The sequence below is a fragment of the Pezoporus flaviventris genome, unplaced genomic scaffold, assembly GCF_033815535.1.
Source record: "Pezoporus flaviventris isolate CSIRO_AGI_PZ_B2104156 unplaced genomic scaffold, CSIRO_AGI_Pfla_v1 ptg000046l, whole genome shotgun sequence".
Lineage (NCBI taxonomy): Eukaryota > Metazoa > Chordata > Aves > Psittaciformes > Psittacidae > Pezoporus > Pezoporus flaviventris.
In genome coordinates, this window is record NW_026892594.1 from 392,784 (window position 1) to 411,187 (window position 18,404).

General features: G+C 47.6%; 1 protein-coding gene and 1 long non-coding RNA gene across 3 annotated transcripts; both read right to left on the minus strand.

Moving 5' to 3' along the window:
- Positions 1-2,245: 2,245 nt before the first annotated feature.
- LOC133276762 (uncharacterized) lies at positions 2,246-8,690 on the minus strand. Its single transcript, XR_009745990.1, has 3 exons — positions 8,416-8,690; positions 5,078-5,237; positions 2,246-2,364 (listed from the first exon to the last, which is right to left on the minus strand). It is a non-coding gene; the product is annotated as an uncharacterized LOC133276762 (long non-coding RNA).
- Positions 8,691-9,343: 653 nt separating this feature from the next.
- Positions 9,344-12,319, minus strand: SMKR1 (small lysine rich protein 1). 2 transcript variants are annotated; one of them, XM_061467902.1, is made up of 2 exons: positions 12,186-12,319; positions 9,344-9,631 (listed from the first exon to the last, which is right to left on the minus strand). In XM_061467902.1, the coding sequence occupies exons 1-2, from the start codon at positions 12,186-12,188 to the stop codon at positions 9,434-9,436; spliced, it is 201 nt and encodes a 66-aa protein (XP_061323886.1). In that variant the 5' UTR covers positions 12,189-12,319; the 3' UTR covers positions 9,344-9,433. The 2 variants fall into 2 exon arrangements, with proteins under 2 accessions (XP_061323886.1, XP_061323885.1); XM_061467901.1 differs by lacking the exon at positions 12,186-12,319 and adding an exon at positions 10,210-10,433.
- Between the last annotated feature and the right edge of the window lie 6,085 nt (positions 12,320-18,404).

The window sequence follows — 18,404 nt, forward strand, 5'->3', positions numbered from 1 at the left end:
TCCTTGAAGATGGGGGAGGGAGTGCCAATGCAGGCAGACGTGGAGGCAGCTGATGTGGACTGTAACAGCAATGGAATTCCCTTGTGGTAATCAGTAGGTTTGAAGCAGGGCCACGAGCACTGAGACCTGGGACTGTGCCACACAACAGCCCTGGTGTAACCAACCCACAGTGACCCAGAAGCAATGCAGGCGGAAGGTCACTTCCTGGTACATCACAGGAAGATAAAAGAGCCACCAAGATCATTTCATAATGGTGGGATATGATAATACTGGAAGAGCCTTGGAACACTCTGGATTCTCCCCCAGAGCCTCCTCAGCTCTTTAGTTGGAGGTTTTAAGAACAGGTTAGACAGAATACCACTCAGGAATGCTGCAGGTAGAGTTGCTCCTGCCTCGGGGAGAAGGATGTATGACATGATGTCTCGGGGTCCCATCCAGGTGGGTATTTCCAAGGCCACATGTTGCTAAGGGGTTTGGAATGGGCAGATCAAATCACGGGCTTGTCAAAGTGCACATTTATGAGTCAGTGGCTGTTGAGGGGGCTGAGACTGGCACAGTGTTCTTTTTCCACCCCTCTCAAAGTGCTCTTAGTTACGTGAAGAGAAGAGCACACACGGGACCAAAGCCTCTCTCTAGGGAACAGCATGGACATTTGGGATGTACCAGAAAGGTCCTGAGAGGCAGCATTTTTCAGTATGAACAAACTAACTTTCTCTCTTTAAAAACCAGCATCAGCACTTGTCTCCCAGGTCCTCATGTTCATCCAGACTGTGCTGTACCCCATGATCCTATGTCAAAAGGTTTGGGAAAAGACTAATTTCAAGTACAAATGTACCTTTGGCCAGGAGAAGGGAAGGGAGCCTGGCTTGTACACCCATGGGAATGCCAGGGGCTAGTTAGCATATGTCATAATCAGCATTCAGGGAAAGACTGGGGAGGAACAATGTAGGAATGTGAGGAAAGGGAGCTCTGATGATGGAGCAGACACAGAAGGTTTTACCCATCCACATTCTGGGGCTGGAAAGAGAAAATGTGGCAGGGATAACGTGAGGACAATGCTGTCAAGTTACCTGCTGGATGTGTTGGCTCAGGTGCTGTTGAGGCCATGGGGCAGAGGTCAGAAGACTTGGTACAGGTGTATTAGCAGCTCACCTTGTCTTTGGTTGGTGACTTCTGGGACAGAACAAGAAAACAGATGAGTAACAAGGAAGGATTGCCTAGGAAATGATCCCCAGGAAAGCATAAAGGGAATGGGAGTGCCTGAGTCAATTAGCTGGTGCTGCTTGGTGACATGGGGGACTTATTACCAGCAGTGTAAGTGGCTTCCGAGCTTTGGCCAACAGCCTCAGACAGGTCTGGCCTGAAAGTGCCACCAGGTTTGGGCAACAGGATTCATGCACAAAGAAGAGCCCTGGCTCCAGTGAAGGCTTTTCTCCTGTGGAACTGGCTGCATTACAACCATGAAGTTTACAAGTGGGAAAAGCTGGTATTGACTTGTAGGGACCACAAACAGATTAAGTATTCCTAAGTGGATGTGGCACTTGATGGTGCGTTTAGCGCATCTCATGGAGCAAGTCAATCCAATACATTGCTCCTATCACCTCAGCCAATGTGGGCAGGAGGGAGAGTGTCCAAAAAGTTTCTCAGGGAAGCTTTAGGACTTCCTGAACAGACCAACTCCTGCTCATTTTATAACAAACATCACAACAAACAAGGGTCTGTTACCTCCCTGGGCTTAGACGGGAAGGCTGATCCCTGGCACACTGGAGCTGCATGTGTTCATGCAGCACATGTGTTCCTGGCAGCAATTCTCATGCCACAAAATGCCCTAGCTGACTCAGAGTTAAAACCTCTGCTGCCTGGTTTCACTTGGTGGCTGCCTGTGCTTGGAAGAGGTGCAGTCTCGGGCTCTTGGCATCTTATATCATCAGGAAAAAAAGTGGTCTTCCATACAGTTTTTATTCTCATCTTAAGCCCATAGAAAAGTGACTGATTCACTTTTCACAGGGAAGAACTTCTGCCTAAGAGCTCATCCCAATCTCCCCTCTGGCAGGTTAAAGTCATTCTCCTTGTCCTGTCCCTACTGGCCCTTGTGCAAAGGCCCTCTCCAGGTCTCTTGTAGGCCCCGGTTCAATAGTTAATGTCAAGATTCATTTTCTTGGTCAACAATAAACAATTTTAGGGCCCTGCTTCCTATTTTTGGAGTTCTGTTTTGGATACTCACCCAGACCAGCAGGGCTCTGAGACATCCTTAAGCCTCCCTTGGGAGCAGGGAGAGTTACAGCAGAAAGGGGATCCATGCCGTGGGCTCTGGAGACCTCAGTTCTCTCATCAGCAGAGAGAAGGGTTGCATGATGTGAAGATCTAGAAGATACCAAATACTGGGGCTAAGACCCTTGTTTTGGCATTTGATTATACAACAAAATGGGGTCTGAACGTGCAGCAACAGAAGTGACATATGACGTGTCTTGGAGACAGCAGCTTCACTTGTGGTTTCTGTCTGCAGCAACCAGTAACCAAAGTAGTGTGGGTTTTGGGCTTGCCCCACGGCAGCCAACTTCTCTGCTTCTCACAACTAGTGATTGTTTCTATTCTGCCAGTACCCAGAGCATTTAAAAGTAAGAGGCAGCAGTGCTGGATGAGTGCCATTCTCTCATCTCTGTGTAAAAGCAGTAATAGTAACAACTACTGAGAGGGAGTAGCACATAAGAGCCCACTTCGGCTATTATGTATAGCTTTTCAGTGCCCATTGCAATGTTCCCTGCAAAAGCACCAAACTGCAGTAGATTTTACAGCAAAAATAGATAATGGGAGACAAAGATGAGACTGTAAAAGATGAAGAAATGAGCTGGGAACTTGTTGGCAGGGAGGCTTTCTTCTCACATTTTGTCTGCAGCTTATTTTCAAGCACACTGGTGAAGACTTAATGAGTTCTTAGGACAGGGGCAGCCTGACTCAAGTATCTCATTTCCATAGGATCCTAGACTGATTTGGGTTGGAAAGGACCTTAAGATCAACTAGTTCCAATCCCCTGCCATGGACAGGGACACTTCACATTAGACCATGTCACCTAAGGCTCTGTTCAGCCTGGCCTTGATGCTTAGGCTTGTCCTGTACCAGCACTGTGCTGCTGCTGAAGCCTGATGGAGTCCTCACTTGTGGGACGGAGCTGGAGGGAGTGGCTGTGGCCAGCACTGCTCTGGTGAGCCTGGGTGTCCAGCCCCAGTGTTTACACTTCCTCAGATCAGCTCCTGTCTTCCTAATGCAGTGCATTAGGAAGAACGTGCTGCTGCAACGCCCTCTGCCCAGGGCTGCAAATCCCCCCATTGCAAGTCCTTGTTCATGCCCAATCTGCTTTTCTTAGGGATATAAACTCCCCAAGCAGTCACTGAAGACTGACTACACCGAGTTGGATATTTATGTTTGCTTTTCTTCATTACTCAACGAGTTTTGGCTAAAGAGGCTGTTTTCCCCTGGCTGGTCTGGCTGCCTGCACACAATTACACTTGGCTATTATTAGCAAGAGTGAGCAGGGCTGAGTTTACAACTGTGCAGGAGCGATAAGCTCGAGACGACGGCGCTTCCTCTCCAAGGAACTGTGTAACTGCTCCTCCGCGTCTGGAGCCGCCGCCATGCTCAAGGCAGGAGGTATTTTTGTTCTCTCTACAAGGATGCCGAGGCCGGGTGGTTTCCTTTAACAGATTAGACAGAGAGAATATCCCCACAATTCTACCTTCAGCATCCAAGGCACTGAAGTCACAGAAGTCTCATACCCATTTTTATGGGCTTCAGCCCAAATTCCTTAGGACCCCAAGCCATGGCCATGCTGGTTTCCCTGAACTAATCACATTTCTGTACCCACACTAAATCTGAATTTGCTTTTTCAGTATGAACCTATAGAGAGTGGGATAGAGCTCACTCAGTGTTTCTGTACCTGAACCAACACACCCAGAGGTGCTTTAAGCCTCTGCATACATTTAATCTGAGGGATCGCATCCTGCACTGCTCTCACTATGCGAATCTAAAGGACTAGTCCACGCATTGATGCAGGCTTTAGATTTAGGACAGTTTAATCCCATAAGTCTCAGTTTTATGACTCTCATGTAGCAACATGTGAGAAGAAAACCTGCACATTGGAGGTGTGAATTGTCTCCTTGTGCTGATGAGGCAGCAGCATTGGTGAAGCACAGAGGAAAGCAACAAGAATAACAGGTTTAAAAACTATAGCATAGGAATGAAAGGCTGGAATAGTGCATTTCTTACCCTAAAGAGCTGAAAGGAAGAAGTTTTAGGAGAAAGGAGACAGAACTTTCTCTTCATGAAAGGTCATTGTAAAGACAGCAATGAACTGTGGGTTATGGCTGCTGGGGAGCTCAGGCTCTGCCACTGTAGGTGTGGGAACAGTTCTAGAGCTACCTGAGAGCTGAATGATCCTGGGACATGACAAGAGAAGCTCACCAGAGACACCCCCAAAAGTCCCTGGACTGAAATCCCACAAACTATTAAAGCTCCTTTGATCTCCTCTTCCAGGTAAGCCTGCAGTGCCAGGTTGTGAATGGTTTAAGACCTGTCAAAGCATTGCAGCAGACCCTAACTGTGGTTCTAGTCAAGAAAAGCAAAGTACCAGCTGCAGTGTAAGAGCCTGGAATGTTTCCTATTCTGCTATCTTGCTTTCTGGTGATGCCAACAGAAGTTATGCAAGCCACATGCATAAAGACAATGGGAAAGGAGGAGGCATCGATAGAAGCATTTCTAAGAACACAGACCTACTCCTTGGACAGTTCCCAAAGGGTGAGCTATAATTATCAGGTACTCCTAGAATATTGTATCTATTTTTTCAGGTGCCAGGCTTCCTGGATAAAGTATCCCAGGACCCAACACAACAGGTGACAGAAGGACTCCTGCTTTCAAGGACACCATTTGAAAGGAGTTGGACACCATAGCAAGCTCAGTGGTTATTACTGGAGTGAGACAAAGAGCCTCATGCTTAGAAAGCTCTGATATACCCCAGCACAAGATGGGGGGGATATCACTAGTGGAAGCTTCAGCTTTAAATAATAAGTAGAGCATTACTTACCTTGAAGAGCTGAAGTATAAGGTGAGGTTACAAAACAGATCACTCGAGGAGACACTACTACCAGTAGTAATAGAAGACACAGTGATTTCATAAGGGTTGGTTGGCATTTTCTTCAAGCACTGGATTGTTGCCAGTAGCAGATTGCAAGTCATGTCAGAAGCTGTAAAACAACCACAGTTCTCCTTAGGAAGCTCTCCTATGGAGCAACTGATGTTGCAAGAGATTTCACTTTCCCCTGAAAGGTCAGATTAAGAAAACTAGGCACATGACATCATTCACCTGCATCCCTTGTGATCCAGCCTTCACTTCTGCTGTCTTGGGGGCTTGATAAAACCTATTTACATCCCAATCAAACCCTGCAGGCATGAAATAGGAATTATCAACAGTTCTCCGATGTAAAAAAATCCATCTTATACATGCAAAGCATCTCCCCTTGTTCTTCCACAACCATATCTAGTGAAGGATGCGTTAAATCTAGGATGGGAAACTCCCAGCATCATCAAAAGCCAATGTCACAGAATACAAATTCCCTGCATATATAAGCACATCATGGTTTCAAGAAGGTTGGTCAGCCTATCTTGAACTGCCATGAAAAGAAACCCACAGAAGTTATCACAGATAGTAACATTTTGTGTAAACAAGAAGGGAGCCAGATCATTCCTGCTATGGAATGGGCAATCCAAGTAGTTCTTACTGTGTATCCAACATGCCAAGTGCTGCATCATAGAATCATAGAATAGTTAGGGTTGGAAAGGACCTTAAGATCACCCAGTTCCAACCCCCCTGCCATGGGTAGGGACACCGCACACTAAACCATGTCACCCAAGGCTGTGGCCAACCTGGCCTTGAACACTGCCAGGGATGGAGCATTCACAACTTCCCTGGGCAACCCATTCCAGTGCCTCACCACCCTTACAGTAAAGAACTTCTTCCTTAGATCCAATCTAAACTTCCCCTGTTTAAGTTTGAACCCATCACCCCTCGTCCGATCACTATAGTCCCTCCCCATCATCCTTATAGGCCCCCTTCAGATATGTACTGTGGTTGTGCATCCATCCGATCAGATGAGGGTTTGGGGTAGATCTATTCTGCAGACCTTTTTTTCAGACCAAGAAAGATCAAATAAGCCATCGATAGAATCATGGAATGGTTTGGGTTGGAAGGGACCTTAAAGCTCACCCAGCTCCAACCCCTGCCACAGGCAGGGACACCTTCCACTGGAGCAGCTTGCCCCAAGCCCCTGTGTCCAACCTGGCCTTGAACACTGCCAGAGATGGGGCAGCCACAGCCATGAGTAGATGAGAGAGGAGTTAACTTACTGAAAACTTTATTTACTTCTTCTGACACTGTGTAGTGCCAACATCTAATAAGGCCTTTTGGATGGAAGTTTCTCTTTAAGAACTCACCATAGGAACCTCCTCTTCATTATGGAGATACCATTTATGAGCAGAATTCCCCTCTGAAGTCAGGAAATGACAGCCAGAGCGTTTCTTAAAATGAGAAGTGAGACAAAAGGATCCATGTCACTTCTCAAGCCTCTCTTATTTATCATTAAGAACCACAATGTGTTTGTTAATGTGAAAATAAACAACAGGAGATGCCAGGCAGTACAGAAATGCTGACTGAATGAAAGAGTAAAAGAAGGGAAACTGCTCACATACAGCTTGAAATACCAAATGTGGTGAATAATACCTTTTTAAACTTTATATGGATATAGGCATCACTCACATAAAAGTCCTGTGACTTTGCCCATCACTGCAGCTCACCCACAAACATGCACATCAACATCCAGAGTATATTTAACACACAGCTTAGGTGTACAGCTTCCTACAGGAAACGTTAACCTCATCTGCCCAGAGCAACAGGTTGTGCACGACTGCTTGGTACCAGCAACACGAAGGGAGCCCTAATACTAGAGAAATCATTGAATCCCAGACTGGTTTGGGTTGGAAGGGACCTTAAAGCTCATCCAGCTCCAACCCCTGCCACAGGCAGGGGCACCTTCCACTAGAGCAGCTTGCTCCAAGCCCCTGTGTCCAACCTGGCCTTGAACACTGCCAGGGATGGGGCAGCCACAGCTTCTCTGGGCACCCTGTGCCAGCGCCTCAGCACCCTCGCAGTGAAGAGCTTCTGCCTAAGATCTAACCTGAACATCCCCTGTTTCAGTTTGAACCCATCACCCTATCGCTACAGTCCCTGACAAAGAGAAATAAGTTGCCCAGAAGGAAGTTACTTCCCCAAACACTTGCTCTGCTGCAGTTGCTGTTAAAGTGGGTTCATTTTCAACTTCTCCTGCAAAACTGCCCCTGGGACCCACACTGACAGTGATGGTGGGAGCTGCCCCATGATGCTGAGCAGTTCCTACCTCAGTGCTCAGAAACAGTCCCTTAAAGCTCTGTGTGGTAAATAATCATACAAAAATGAAATGTTCTTTGGTAAATTTACTCTTAAACATTTAGCTGAAGGTGGTTGCAAGAGATCTCTTCCTTTAGAACACTGATAAAGGAAATAGCTGCAAGTGTATGCTGTGACCAGAGACTTCCTGGTGGGTGATGGGGAAGCAAGAACAGGAGTAAATGCCAAGGACGACACGTTGATATACAACATTGACAAACTGGTACAGCAAACCACATCTCTGGTTCAGCAGAACATGTCAACTGCAGACTAGTTAGGAAGGAAATGGGATACCCATCATGACTTCTTTGACAGGTAGATGAAGACACACCGAAGCTGGAGCACCTCCCTCGTGAAGACAGGCTGAGAACACTGGGGCTGTTCAGCGTGGAGAAGAGAAGCTGCATGGAGACCTCACAGCAGCTCCCAGTGTCTGAAGGGGGCTACAAGGATGCTGGGGAGGGACTCTTCATCAGGGACTGGAGTGATAGGACAAGGGGTGATGGGTTCAAACAAACAGGGGAAGTTCAGGTTGGAGATAAGGCAGAAGCTCTTCCCTGTGAGGGTGCTGAGGCGCTGGCACAGGGTGCACACAGAAGCTGTGGCTGCCCCATCCCTGGCAGTGTTCAAGGCCAGGTTGGACACAGGGGCTTGGAGCAAGCTGCTCTAGTGGAAGGTGTCCCTGCCCGTGGCAGGGGATTGGAACTGGAGGAGCTTTAAGGTCCCTCCCCACCCAAACAAGTCTGGGATTCTATGAAATGAGTGGAGTAGTGCAGTACATAATGATGGTGGTTGGCCTACAAGCAGTGCCACAAAACTATGATTTTACCTTGTCTACACCTCTTGATGGAGGGAACATTTTAAGCTTGAGATACAGAACAAGGCCTTTATCGGTTTAGATCAATCACGTAATAATCGACTCTTCCATTATCCATAACAGTTACCTGGAAGCTGGAAAGGTGCTGCACCTCTTTCTGCAGGGGAGTCAAGCAGAAATGGCCTCGAAAGCCAGCTCGCTGCCCTGCCAGGTTGCCACCACAGATGTTCAGCCCTGAGAAACCAACTGAAATCTTGATGTGATACTTCTGTGCACATCAAAGTGCTGCTTGATGTGGAGAGCAGTCTTGCATACTCACAGTCCCTCAGGTATCCAAGAGAACTGGGACGCCTCTCCTTATAGCAGCTCTAGCCTATTGCAGATTCTCTTTTCCCAACTATTCCTCCAGACCAAAGGCTATGTTAAACACACATGGAGGAAATGGAGTGAAACAATTCCCTACTGCAACACAAAGCTTGTGATCTCCAAACAGGGTTTTTGGGCTAAGACCTATTGCTCTAAGGGTGTGGAAATTCATCATCACCTCTGACTGTGCAACAGCATCACTGACAACATCTAAGCTAGATCTCCAGATTTTAACTACAGCCAAAGGAGAGCTGGTGGTAATTTACTAGAGCTTCAGGTACAGTTTATCTGACCAAATGTAGCCATTTCGTTCAGAATGAGGTGAACCACATAGATGGCATCTCATGGCTCTTTGCTGACCCAGAGGTGGAGTGTCAGGTGACTGACAGATAAAATGATGTTCTAGAAATCATACTTAACACTGTCAGTCTGTGGTATCCACTTTCTGAACTCAGTTTTCCACCAACACTGTTGGGAAGTATGTCCCATCCATAAAAGAGCAACATCAGTTTGGGTAAAGCAAACTTCACTACAAACCCTTCAGACTACAGAGAGCAAGTTTTATTCCACACAGAACCAGAGGGTGAAATGCCACAGCTGAAAATGCACCAGCACAGCGTCACTCACCATTTGTCAATCTAGTCTGGAGCTATAATAAGAGTGTCTTTGTATGGACACAACAGGCCAAATATGAGCTAATCACTAGAGTCTAATCCACAGAAATGTCTCTTCTTCCCAGGGCAGCCTGGTTTTCTCCAAGTCCTTCACCTTCCAGACAGTTACTTTCTTTTCTTCTTTTTGGGGGAGCCAGGCCAGGGAAAGCCCCGTAACTCCAGGCAGGCAGCAGCATTGTGGCAGATGTAGTAAGCATTGAGCATGGCATCTGGGCTGAGGATATCCACTTCCTTCACCACCTTCTGCTCTTTCTTACTGGCGCCTTTACCTTTGCCACGCTTGGGTTTGCTGCGTTTACCTGCCTGCAGAGAGAAAATGAGTACAGAAAGACTCCATTAATCCACATCTTTATTGTCTCACTTCTCAGTAGAGGATCCCTACTCATCCTGGAACAACTGTTCCCATTGCATGGGAGTCCTGACTCACAGTAATAGCTCCGAGCCCCTCACCACAGACTCCTGTACTTTGTGGCGATTTTATACACAGACTCACAAGTATTAATACACTTTCACCAAATCCATATTTGCTCTATAGGCTGTAATAATGTTTAAAAGCATCAGACAGAGCTAATGAGTGTTTCCTTCTGCTTCTCTCTGGCTAAAAAAAAAGCCTTTTGCGCAATGAAAATCATCCATTCTTCCCAATAGCTTTTGTAATTAATGCATTAAGATACAATCCTGATGCAAACTAAGCCTCTGTTCATCCACTACTACATGTCTACTTGTGGCTCTGGATCATAAACCAGAAAATCAGGTCTCCTTTCCACAGCTGTGGCCTTTCCAAGGCTCTGTGACACAGTTGCTCTGTGCTATTAGCAGTACCACAAACAGAAAGAGCAGCTCTGCCACTCTCTATGTAGGAAGGTGTTGCCAAGACTCACCAAAGCCATAAAGCAGGGCAAAAGAATGCTCCTGTTAACTCCAGGTGATTAGTGCTGGTGCCTGAAAGTCCAGCCTCTTGCTTCCAATAGAGATTTGCCAGAGCCCAATTCACTCCCTGGATTGTTCTCTCATCCATCCTGGACACTCCTCACAACAAGCCCAGAGTGTGTGCATGTGGAAGATGCTGCTGCAGGTACAGAGCAACAAAAAGCAGGGCGAGGGACCCACAAAAAGCAGGGCGAGGGACCCAAAGGGATCTCCCATTGCTGCTGTGATGGTGACGGCAATGGCAACATGGAGCCAGGAGGTGGGCAGCATCCCGGGAATGTTGAGGATGGAGCCACAGCCCAGAGAAAAGGCTGAACAGGAGTATTTACACACTGTAAGGGACTGGAAGGATTTGATCTCTGGTCCAATATCAAGAGCACTTTCAGTACACACCAAGTCACTCAATGCATCTGTCCAGCTACTGTTGTTACTTGCCTTGCTTGCACACTGTAATTAAACAGATCCAAGCACTTCATTAGGAAGAATTAGCACAGACACAGCCAGAAAGGCCACAGGTAACTGCCAGCTGGGCATGAACTAGGAGAAAGCCATATAAATGGCATTTTTCACTGTATCAGTTTTAACAAGTCCCTTACAGCTCAGGAGAGTGCAAAAAGAGACAAACATTTGTGCTCTGAGCTGTGAGAACAGTCAGGGTACAACCTTCAGAGTCAGCCAGGACCACAATGTGAAGACACATGTACAGATAAAGAAACAAAGTCAAGATTTCCATATAAAGCACATAGGAGCACTACCCACAGGAGGGAAAACAAAGACAGAAAACAGAGTGTGCGCTGTGGCAGAGGGCAGATTGTTTCCCAGACCTTCAGCCCTGCAGCCTGCAAACCACCTGAACCCAGACACGCACTGGAGAAGGTGACAAGCCTTTTTTGCAGACCTCAATTGGACAGAATGTGTTGAATACTCCATGTGCTGGAATGTGCACACTTCCTAGAGTAGATGCTTATGTCAGATGGTTCAGGCAGTCACCTGAGTCACGTTCCCTGTTCATGTGCTTCCAGCAGGGCCTCTGGTGGATTCTGTGAGCACAGGGAGGCTCCTGCTCACAATTTGGTTGTAGCTCATCTTTCCGAAGAATAAAGGTGCTTACATGTAAGGACAAACTGTCCAAGTCTGCAGTGAGGAGCAGGCACTGCCTTTTGCCTACAGCACCCTCACTGCTCCTGCTGCCCCTCTGCAGCAGGTACCTCCAACCTCCAGACTTGAAAAGCTCTCCAGCGCTGCCAGCAACTCCCTTGTCTTCCCTTTGCCATCTCTCATGGGATGTCGCATCTGTAAGCTGTAACCTGCAGTCAGCTCACACATGGGAGCAACAACCTAAGAGCAGGGGTTCAAGAAACACAGGAAGCCAACAAGCTACAGCATCACAAAGCCTGTCAGAAATAACACCCTGTGGGTGTGCATGCACCTTCAGAGGTGCCAGAGTCAACTTGGTGCTACAGCTCTCTAAGGAATTCCAATTCCATAAGGAATCCCAGTATTCCTTAAGGATTTATCAGGCAGCCAGAGGATGTGTGATGCTGAACAGAGCATGGTTATTTTTCAGTGTATAGAGATGGAAGTCACACATATCAGACTTCTCACCCTGATCTCTTATGAGTTTTAAACTATAGCCCAGTGTGACTTCTGAACACTCTTCAAACGTACTGGGAAAGCCATGTGTGTGCAGCACCTTCATTCCCATACAAGCATTAGGATTTGAGGCTTTATGGGATTTGTGTTACATTTTACAGCCTGTAACCAAGAACAAGAAAAGCTACTCATTCAGTGCGTATTTGCACACAAAAGTGAATCTGGGCAGGTCAGTTTATACCCTGCAGCCCTGGGAAGGAACCTTTCGGATGTTAATTTCCATTTCCTTAAAAAGCAGTATCAATACCCTTCAGAAGAATCAAACCTGCATTACCATGGCTAAGTCTTTACAGAGTGGTGGGACTCCACATCAAGCTCTGAAGATGGACCCTGCAACACATAATCATGCACCAGGTTACATCCTGTACAAAGCACTGGTGTCATTCCTCTTCAACTTGAAAGAGGGGAAATAAAAACTACTTAAAGCTAGTCCTTACAGCAGGAGGAAGGTGAGCCACATCGTATCAGCTGTGAAACCATAGCATCAGGGAATGGCTTGGGTTGAATGGAACTTAACTTAAAGCTCATCCAGTTCCAACCCCTTGCCACGGGCAGGGACACCTTCCACTAGAGCAGCTTGCTCCAAGCCCCTGTGTCCAACCTGGCCTTGAACACTGCCAGGGATGGGGCAGCCACAGCTTCTCTGGGCACCCTGTGCCAGCGCCTCAGCACCCTCACAGGGAAGAGCTTCTGCCTAAGAGCTCATCTCAGTCTCCCCTCTGGCAGGTTAAAGCCATTCCCCTTGTCCTGTCCCTACAGGCCCTTGTCCAAAGCCCCTCTCCAGCTTTCCTGCAGCCCCTTTAGGCACTGGAGCTGCTCTAAGGTCTCCCCTTCAGGAGCCTTCTCTTCTCCAGGCTGACCCAGCCCAGCTCTCCCAGCCTGGCTCCAGAGCAGAGCTGCCTCACCCCTCTTAACTTTCAGATTCCAGAACTCCGGAGCTTTTCAAGGAAACTCTTGAGATTTCCCCTAACAAAACAAGACAGCACAAAATGAACACCCTGAACCTCAACCCGGTGTCAGGACCTGCCAAAGCCCCACGCTCAGGGCTGCTCCAGGCAAACCTCACCCACCGGCCTCATCCCTGCGGGACACCGCGTGTACCACAGGCAGGACCTTCCCTCCCTTCCACAGCGCCCACCGCCGCATCCTCCCCTTTGGGTGGGAAAGCTTCCCCCACGTCCAAATACAACCAATCCCCCCTGCCCCTCTCTCCCCTCAGGGCTGCGGCCATTGCGGCCTCCCCTCCCTCACCTCCCGCCCCGGGTTGCCACGGCAGCCACGGCCGGTTCCCCACGCAGGCGCAGAGGAAGGCGGGAAAGCTGTAGAGGGGCGGAGCCTGCCCCTGACGGACAGCCCCTCTTCCAATCAGCTGCCGGGGTGAGGGAGGGGGCGGTGCTCGCCGTGACTGGCGGGAAAAGCCTTTCCGGGTTAGCGGGGAGCGGAGCGGAAAGGGGGTGCCCGGGGGAGCTGCTTGTGGGAGCTGGGCCAGGGCCCTTTGGAATCACGGAATGGTTTGGGTTGAAGGGACCTTAAAGCTCCTCCAGCTCCAACCCCTGACATGGGCAGGGACACCTTCCACTAGAGCAGCTTGCTCCCAGCCCCTGTGTCCAACCTGGCCTTGCACACTATGCCCCGCAGGGATGGGGCATGGACCACACTGACATTTCAGACCCAGCTTGTGCTTCCTTCGAGAGCCACCCTTCTGTACAACAAGCACCGAAAACACCACGTAGTAGGGTTGGGGTGTTTTCAAGTAACCCGTGTGCAGCGGTTACAGGTCAGCTCTATGGTTAGTGCTGGTGGTAGAGGGGTGGGTGGGAGGAAGCAGCCGAAAGGTTCATCCTATTGCCCTTCGTCTTGTTTTAGACACATACGTTTCACAAGCAATGTATTAATGCTTATAAATACCCCTTTAATGGAAGCAAACTTTGGAGAAGGATAGGGTATGGGTGTCCAATCTGCATCCTTCTGTGTCATAGTGAAGAAGCTCTTCCCTGTGAAGGTGCTGAGGCGCTGGCACAGGGTGCCCAGAGAAGCTGTGGCTGCCCCATCCCTGGCAGTGTTCAAGGCCATTGTACAAGCATCCCCAGAACACCCAACCATCTCCCCCACTCTTCCTGGCAGCCACAGGGACTGTTTCACTACAAACACCGTTTTCCATCTAACAGAGTTACAACCATTAACAAGGATTCAGCCGTCACTTTGGACACTGAAGCGGTGCGGTGGTGAGAACATGTGGACCCTAAAGGAGCTTTCTTAATACTGATGATAGAAGTGTGGATGTAGTTGGCTATGAATGTACTGAAGGGGAACAGAACAACTCTGAAGTGCTGCAAATGTTTGCAGGGACAGTATTTCAGCACGAAAATGTAAGTGTATATAGAGAATAAGTGGGGTCAGTGATTGGGTAAAATGTGTTTTAATGAAGAATGAATGGTCAGAACTCCCATAAATGAGAATGAAAGAAGAGATGGGACCAACACAGAAAATAACAACCTAATAAAACACGGAGAGAAACAAAGGTATCAGTGAAAGAAAGAAGGAAACCATTGAAGGAAAATAATTATCACTGCATATAGAGCAGGTATCAGAAGAAGGCTAAATGGCAGGGATGAGCAACAGGAAAAAGTACCACTTGATGTTGAGAGGAGCTCAGGAATAGAGAAAGCAAAGAGCAAAGGTATTCCTTGGGAAAATACAGGTCTAATTATTATCTTCTACCAGAAGGGAATGGTGAGCGCAGGTTGGATGGAGAAATGAGACCAGGAATATTGGGAATAATACAGTTGGGTCATCACCCGACATTGAAGCTGAGTGTGGGTGTTGGTGGGGAGCAGGGTGCTGCTGAGGAGGGTGTTTTGGAGCAGAGTGGAAACCATCGGATTTATTTGCCTTGAGCAGAAAGGGATTGTGTTTATGGAAACACCATTTTATCTGTCCAAACTCATGTGTCTGAGTGCCTCACCAGCTCAGTGCCGTTACCACCGATACCGTGCAGACCTCTCAATCCAGTGGAATCTCTGCTGCAATCGGGACAACTGACATGCTTTCAGGAACAAGCCATAAGACAGGGTAGGAAACACATCCCAGAGGCTTTCACTTATCATGGATATTTTGGTTTCTGTGGAAAATACCAGCCCTTTCTCTCCTGTGCCTGTTCTCTGCTGCTGTGAGTGGGATCCAGGAGAACGTGCTATATCCAGAGGGGACTGCATTCCGAGCAGTGAGGATCTGAACTTTGCTGGGGCTGATGAGCACATCAGCTCTCTTCTACACAGAGTAAAGTTGAAGGAAAACAAGGGAGAGTTACCCTGTCCGCAGGCCATTGTCAGGGCCATGGGGAGGAGGAATTATAGAGAGGATTTTGCCATTTGAAAGGGCCTTGATCTCTGGTTGTCCAGGGCACGTCTGTGGTTTGAGTCTTGTTTTCAGTGGCCAAGTTTACCACAGCAGCTCCTGGTCTTCCTCTCCCTTGCCTGCCTCTACAAGGCCACAGGCAATGGAATCAGCTGAGATTAAAATAGCCCTGCCAGAAGGACATTCAGTGCCGAGGGAAACCTCCAAGGAATGCTGGTACCTGATCAGAAGGAGCCAAAAAGGACAGCGAAAGAAGCAAAAGACAAAGAGAGAATAGGGGAAGACTTGGTAGTGCAGCTCAGAAAGAAGGTCTGCAGGTTTTCTGACCCCTTTGAATGAGCCTTGGGATGGATAACGAACACTGAAATAAAGAATAGCTGATTTCTGTTGTGTTCAGGGAAAAACTGGTTTGAATGGTTTTTATTAACAAGCCACACTGGCATAGAAGAAGCAATCCTGATTATAGTCATTATCTCCAGTCAGCAAAAACAACTGGCAAGGGACCGCATTATAGCGACTATGGAGGCTGAAAAGAAGCAACAATAGTGGCAAGTGTGCCTCAAATATTAGATCAAGGAGGAGCCTGTGCAGTCACAGCTGTATTCTGTAAGGATGCTTGGACCCGGCTGCAAAACAAGCCACTGCTTACAGACACAGGGCTTTTGATGAAGAATGAAGGGCGTTTCTGCAAGCTATGAGTATAATAAACCTGGCCTCATAACATCACTGCTGTAATTAGGACCGGGTCAGTAACGAGTGCTTTAGCTCTGGCAGTTGTCAGGCCAGGGCATCTCAGCATCATTATGGCAATATTCACATAAGAGAAAGGAGGGATGTTTGGTTATGCTCATGCTTTGCTCAGATTTGTATGAAAGCTTTCCTTTCCTCCTTGCTTCCTTCCTTTCCTTTCTTTCTTTCTCTTTCCGCTTGAAGTTTGACGTTGGATATAGAGGACGAAGAACATATTAGTGTGATAGCATGTGCCTTTTATCCCTGGAAAAAATAGAAGAATCTCTACTAAGGCATGAAGAAAATGACTTACCAACAGCAAAACTGTCAGCAGGCACCTGGAGGCTGAAAACAAAGCTCAGTTCCAATAGAAACTGAGAACACTGGAGCATTCCTGGAATCAACAGGCGTGTTTGGGTAAGATAACACACGTTCCTTCAGCTGCACAGAAACTTTGTTCTGAAACTTTCTTGCTATGCAGCACAATGATTATTCCTCAATTGCTGACTCCTGGTCCTTTTGTGATTCTTTTGTTAAGAAGAAAATCCTCACCACGAAGCAAAGAAGCTTTAAACTGACCTGCTGCAGTTTGAGAAGTGAAGGCATAGAACCATGGAATGGTTTGGGTTAGAAGGGACCTTAAAGCTTCTTCCTTATCCCCAACCTGAACTTCCCCTGTTTCAGTTTGAACCCATCACCCCTTGTCCGATCGTGTATAATGAAGACAATGGATGGAGTCTTCTGGCACTGCCAGAGAAGCAGCATCTGAGACTGCCCAGTACCAGTAAGGGAGTTTTCCACTGGGGCCTCAGTTAATATGCTGCTCACACACCTCGAGGGGAAGTATCTCAATCCCCCACATCTGTCTGGAAGTGGAAAGAGCTCGTTACAAGAGAGCTTCCCTCTGTTCCTGCTCAACTGGCATCGCAGCCCCTCAGCTGCTCCACAGAGCACTGGGCTGCCCCCGCATGGGGCCAGCAGGATTTATCAGCAGGAACCAAACCCCACAGCTTCTGGATGAAACCCTCACCCAGTGAGGCACATCTCACTAGTACAGACTTGGTGGCGAACAGGTGATGGGACACAAAGAGTTTAGTTAAGAGGTGTGCATTTCCTTAGTTACTTTTGCATACAGAGGTTCACATTTTGTATAGAGCTGTATCTAGGAAGCAGAACTTGTAGTGGGGGTGGAAATAAGTAGCATTCAAAGGCGACACTTTATACCATCCTCTACCATATACACATTCAGGTATGATTTGTATTTCAAGCTTTACCCCAGTAAAAGCAGCAGGCACTGGAAAGCCACGGAAACCTTCTGTGAAGCACAGGGTCAATATGAAATGCAGAAACAAGTGCTGGTTATTCTTCTCTGCTATAAACATAGTGGGAAAGAGACACGGGAAGGGGAAAAAAGGTTTGAGCCAATTACCAAGGGGTTTCCTAAGTTTCTGAGTCTTTCATCATTCATTCGTTCGTTCGTTCGTTCGTTCGTTCGTTCATTCCCTTTTCCTCTTGAAGAAATACCTCCATGACCTCCATTTATTAAGGTTAACAGGATTTGGATATACTGATGGTGCTTCCTTTACATTCACTTGGTTGTTGGGCACTTAGGTTGTTTTCTATGTCACCCTAAACCAGAGGATACCAGAGGAGTCAGAAAGCAAGGGGGGTGATGTGGTTAACCAGAAAAAGACACTCCAGACTCTTTCAGTGTGGGGTCACCATGTGAAGGAAGGAAAGAAAGGAAGGAAAGAAATGAACCAACATTCCTGCTATGAAGGGTGCTGAGGCACTGGAATGGGTTGCCCAGGGAAGTTGTGAATGCTCCATCCCTGGCAGTGTTCAGGGCCAGGTTGGACAGAGCCTTGGGTGAGATGGTTTAGTATGAGGTGTCCCTGCCCATGGCAAGGGGTTGGAATTGGATGATCTTAAGGTCCTTTCCAACCCTAACTATTCTATCATTCTATGATTCTATAAGGAAACAAGGAACCAACAGTGCTGGAGGGGTGTCCCCTGTGCCAGGATGCACAAGAGCACACAGGGATACTGCTACATTCCCAGGACCCTGGCCTAAAGGGGAAATCACACATTTGGTAGGGAAATAGGATACAAAAATATCACAGAGACAATCCCAAACATTCCAGCTCTTCCTGAGCTCTGGACCCTGCAACATGCTGAAAATCACAGTAGTTATACTGTGCTTCTACTACTTCATTACTTCACAGACCCTTCGTTACCTGGGGTTTGCTAATTTACTTCTCTTTCTTCAATCTTTATTTACTCCCAGTGGGCTCTAGGGAGCAGAGGGGAATGCTGGGTGCTGTATGTTAGGGAGCTGAAGTCAATACTGAAATGACCTGTACGGAGCTACAGAGCTCGCCCAGCTCTGGGATTCTCTAAGGGCAGC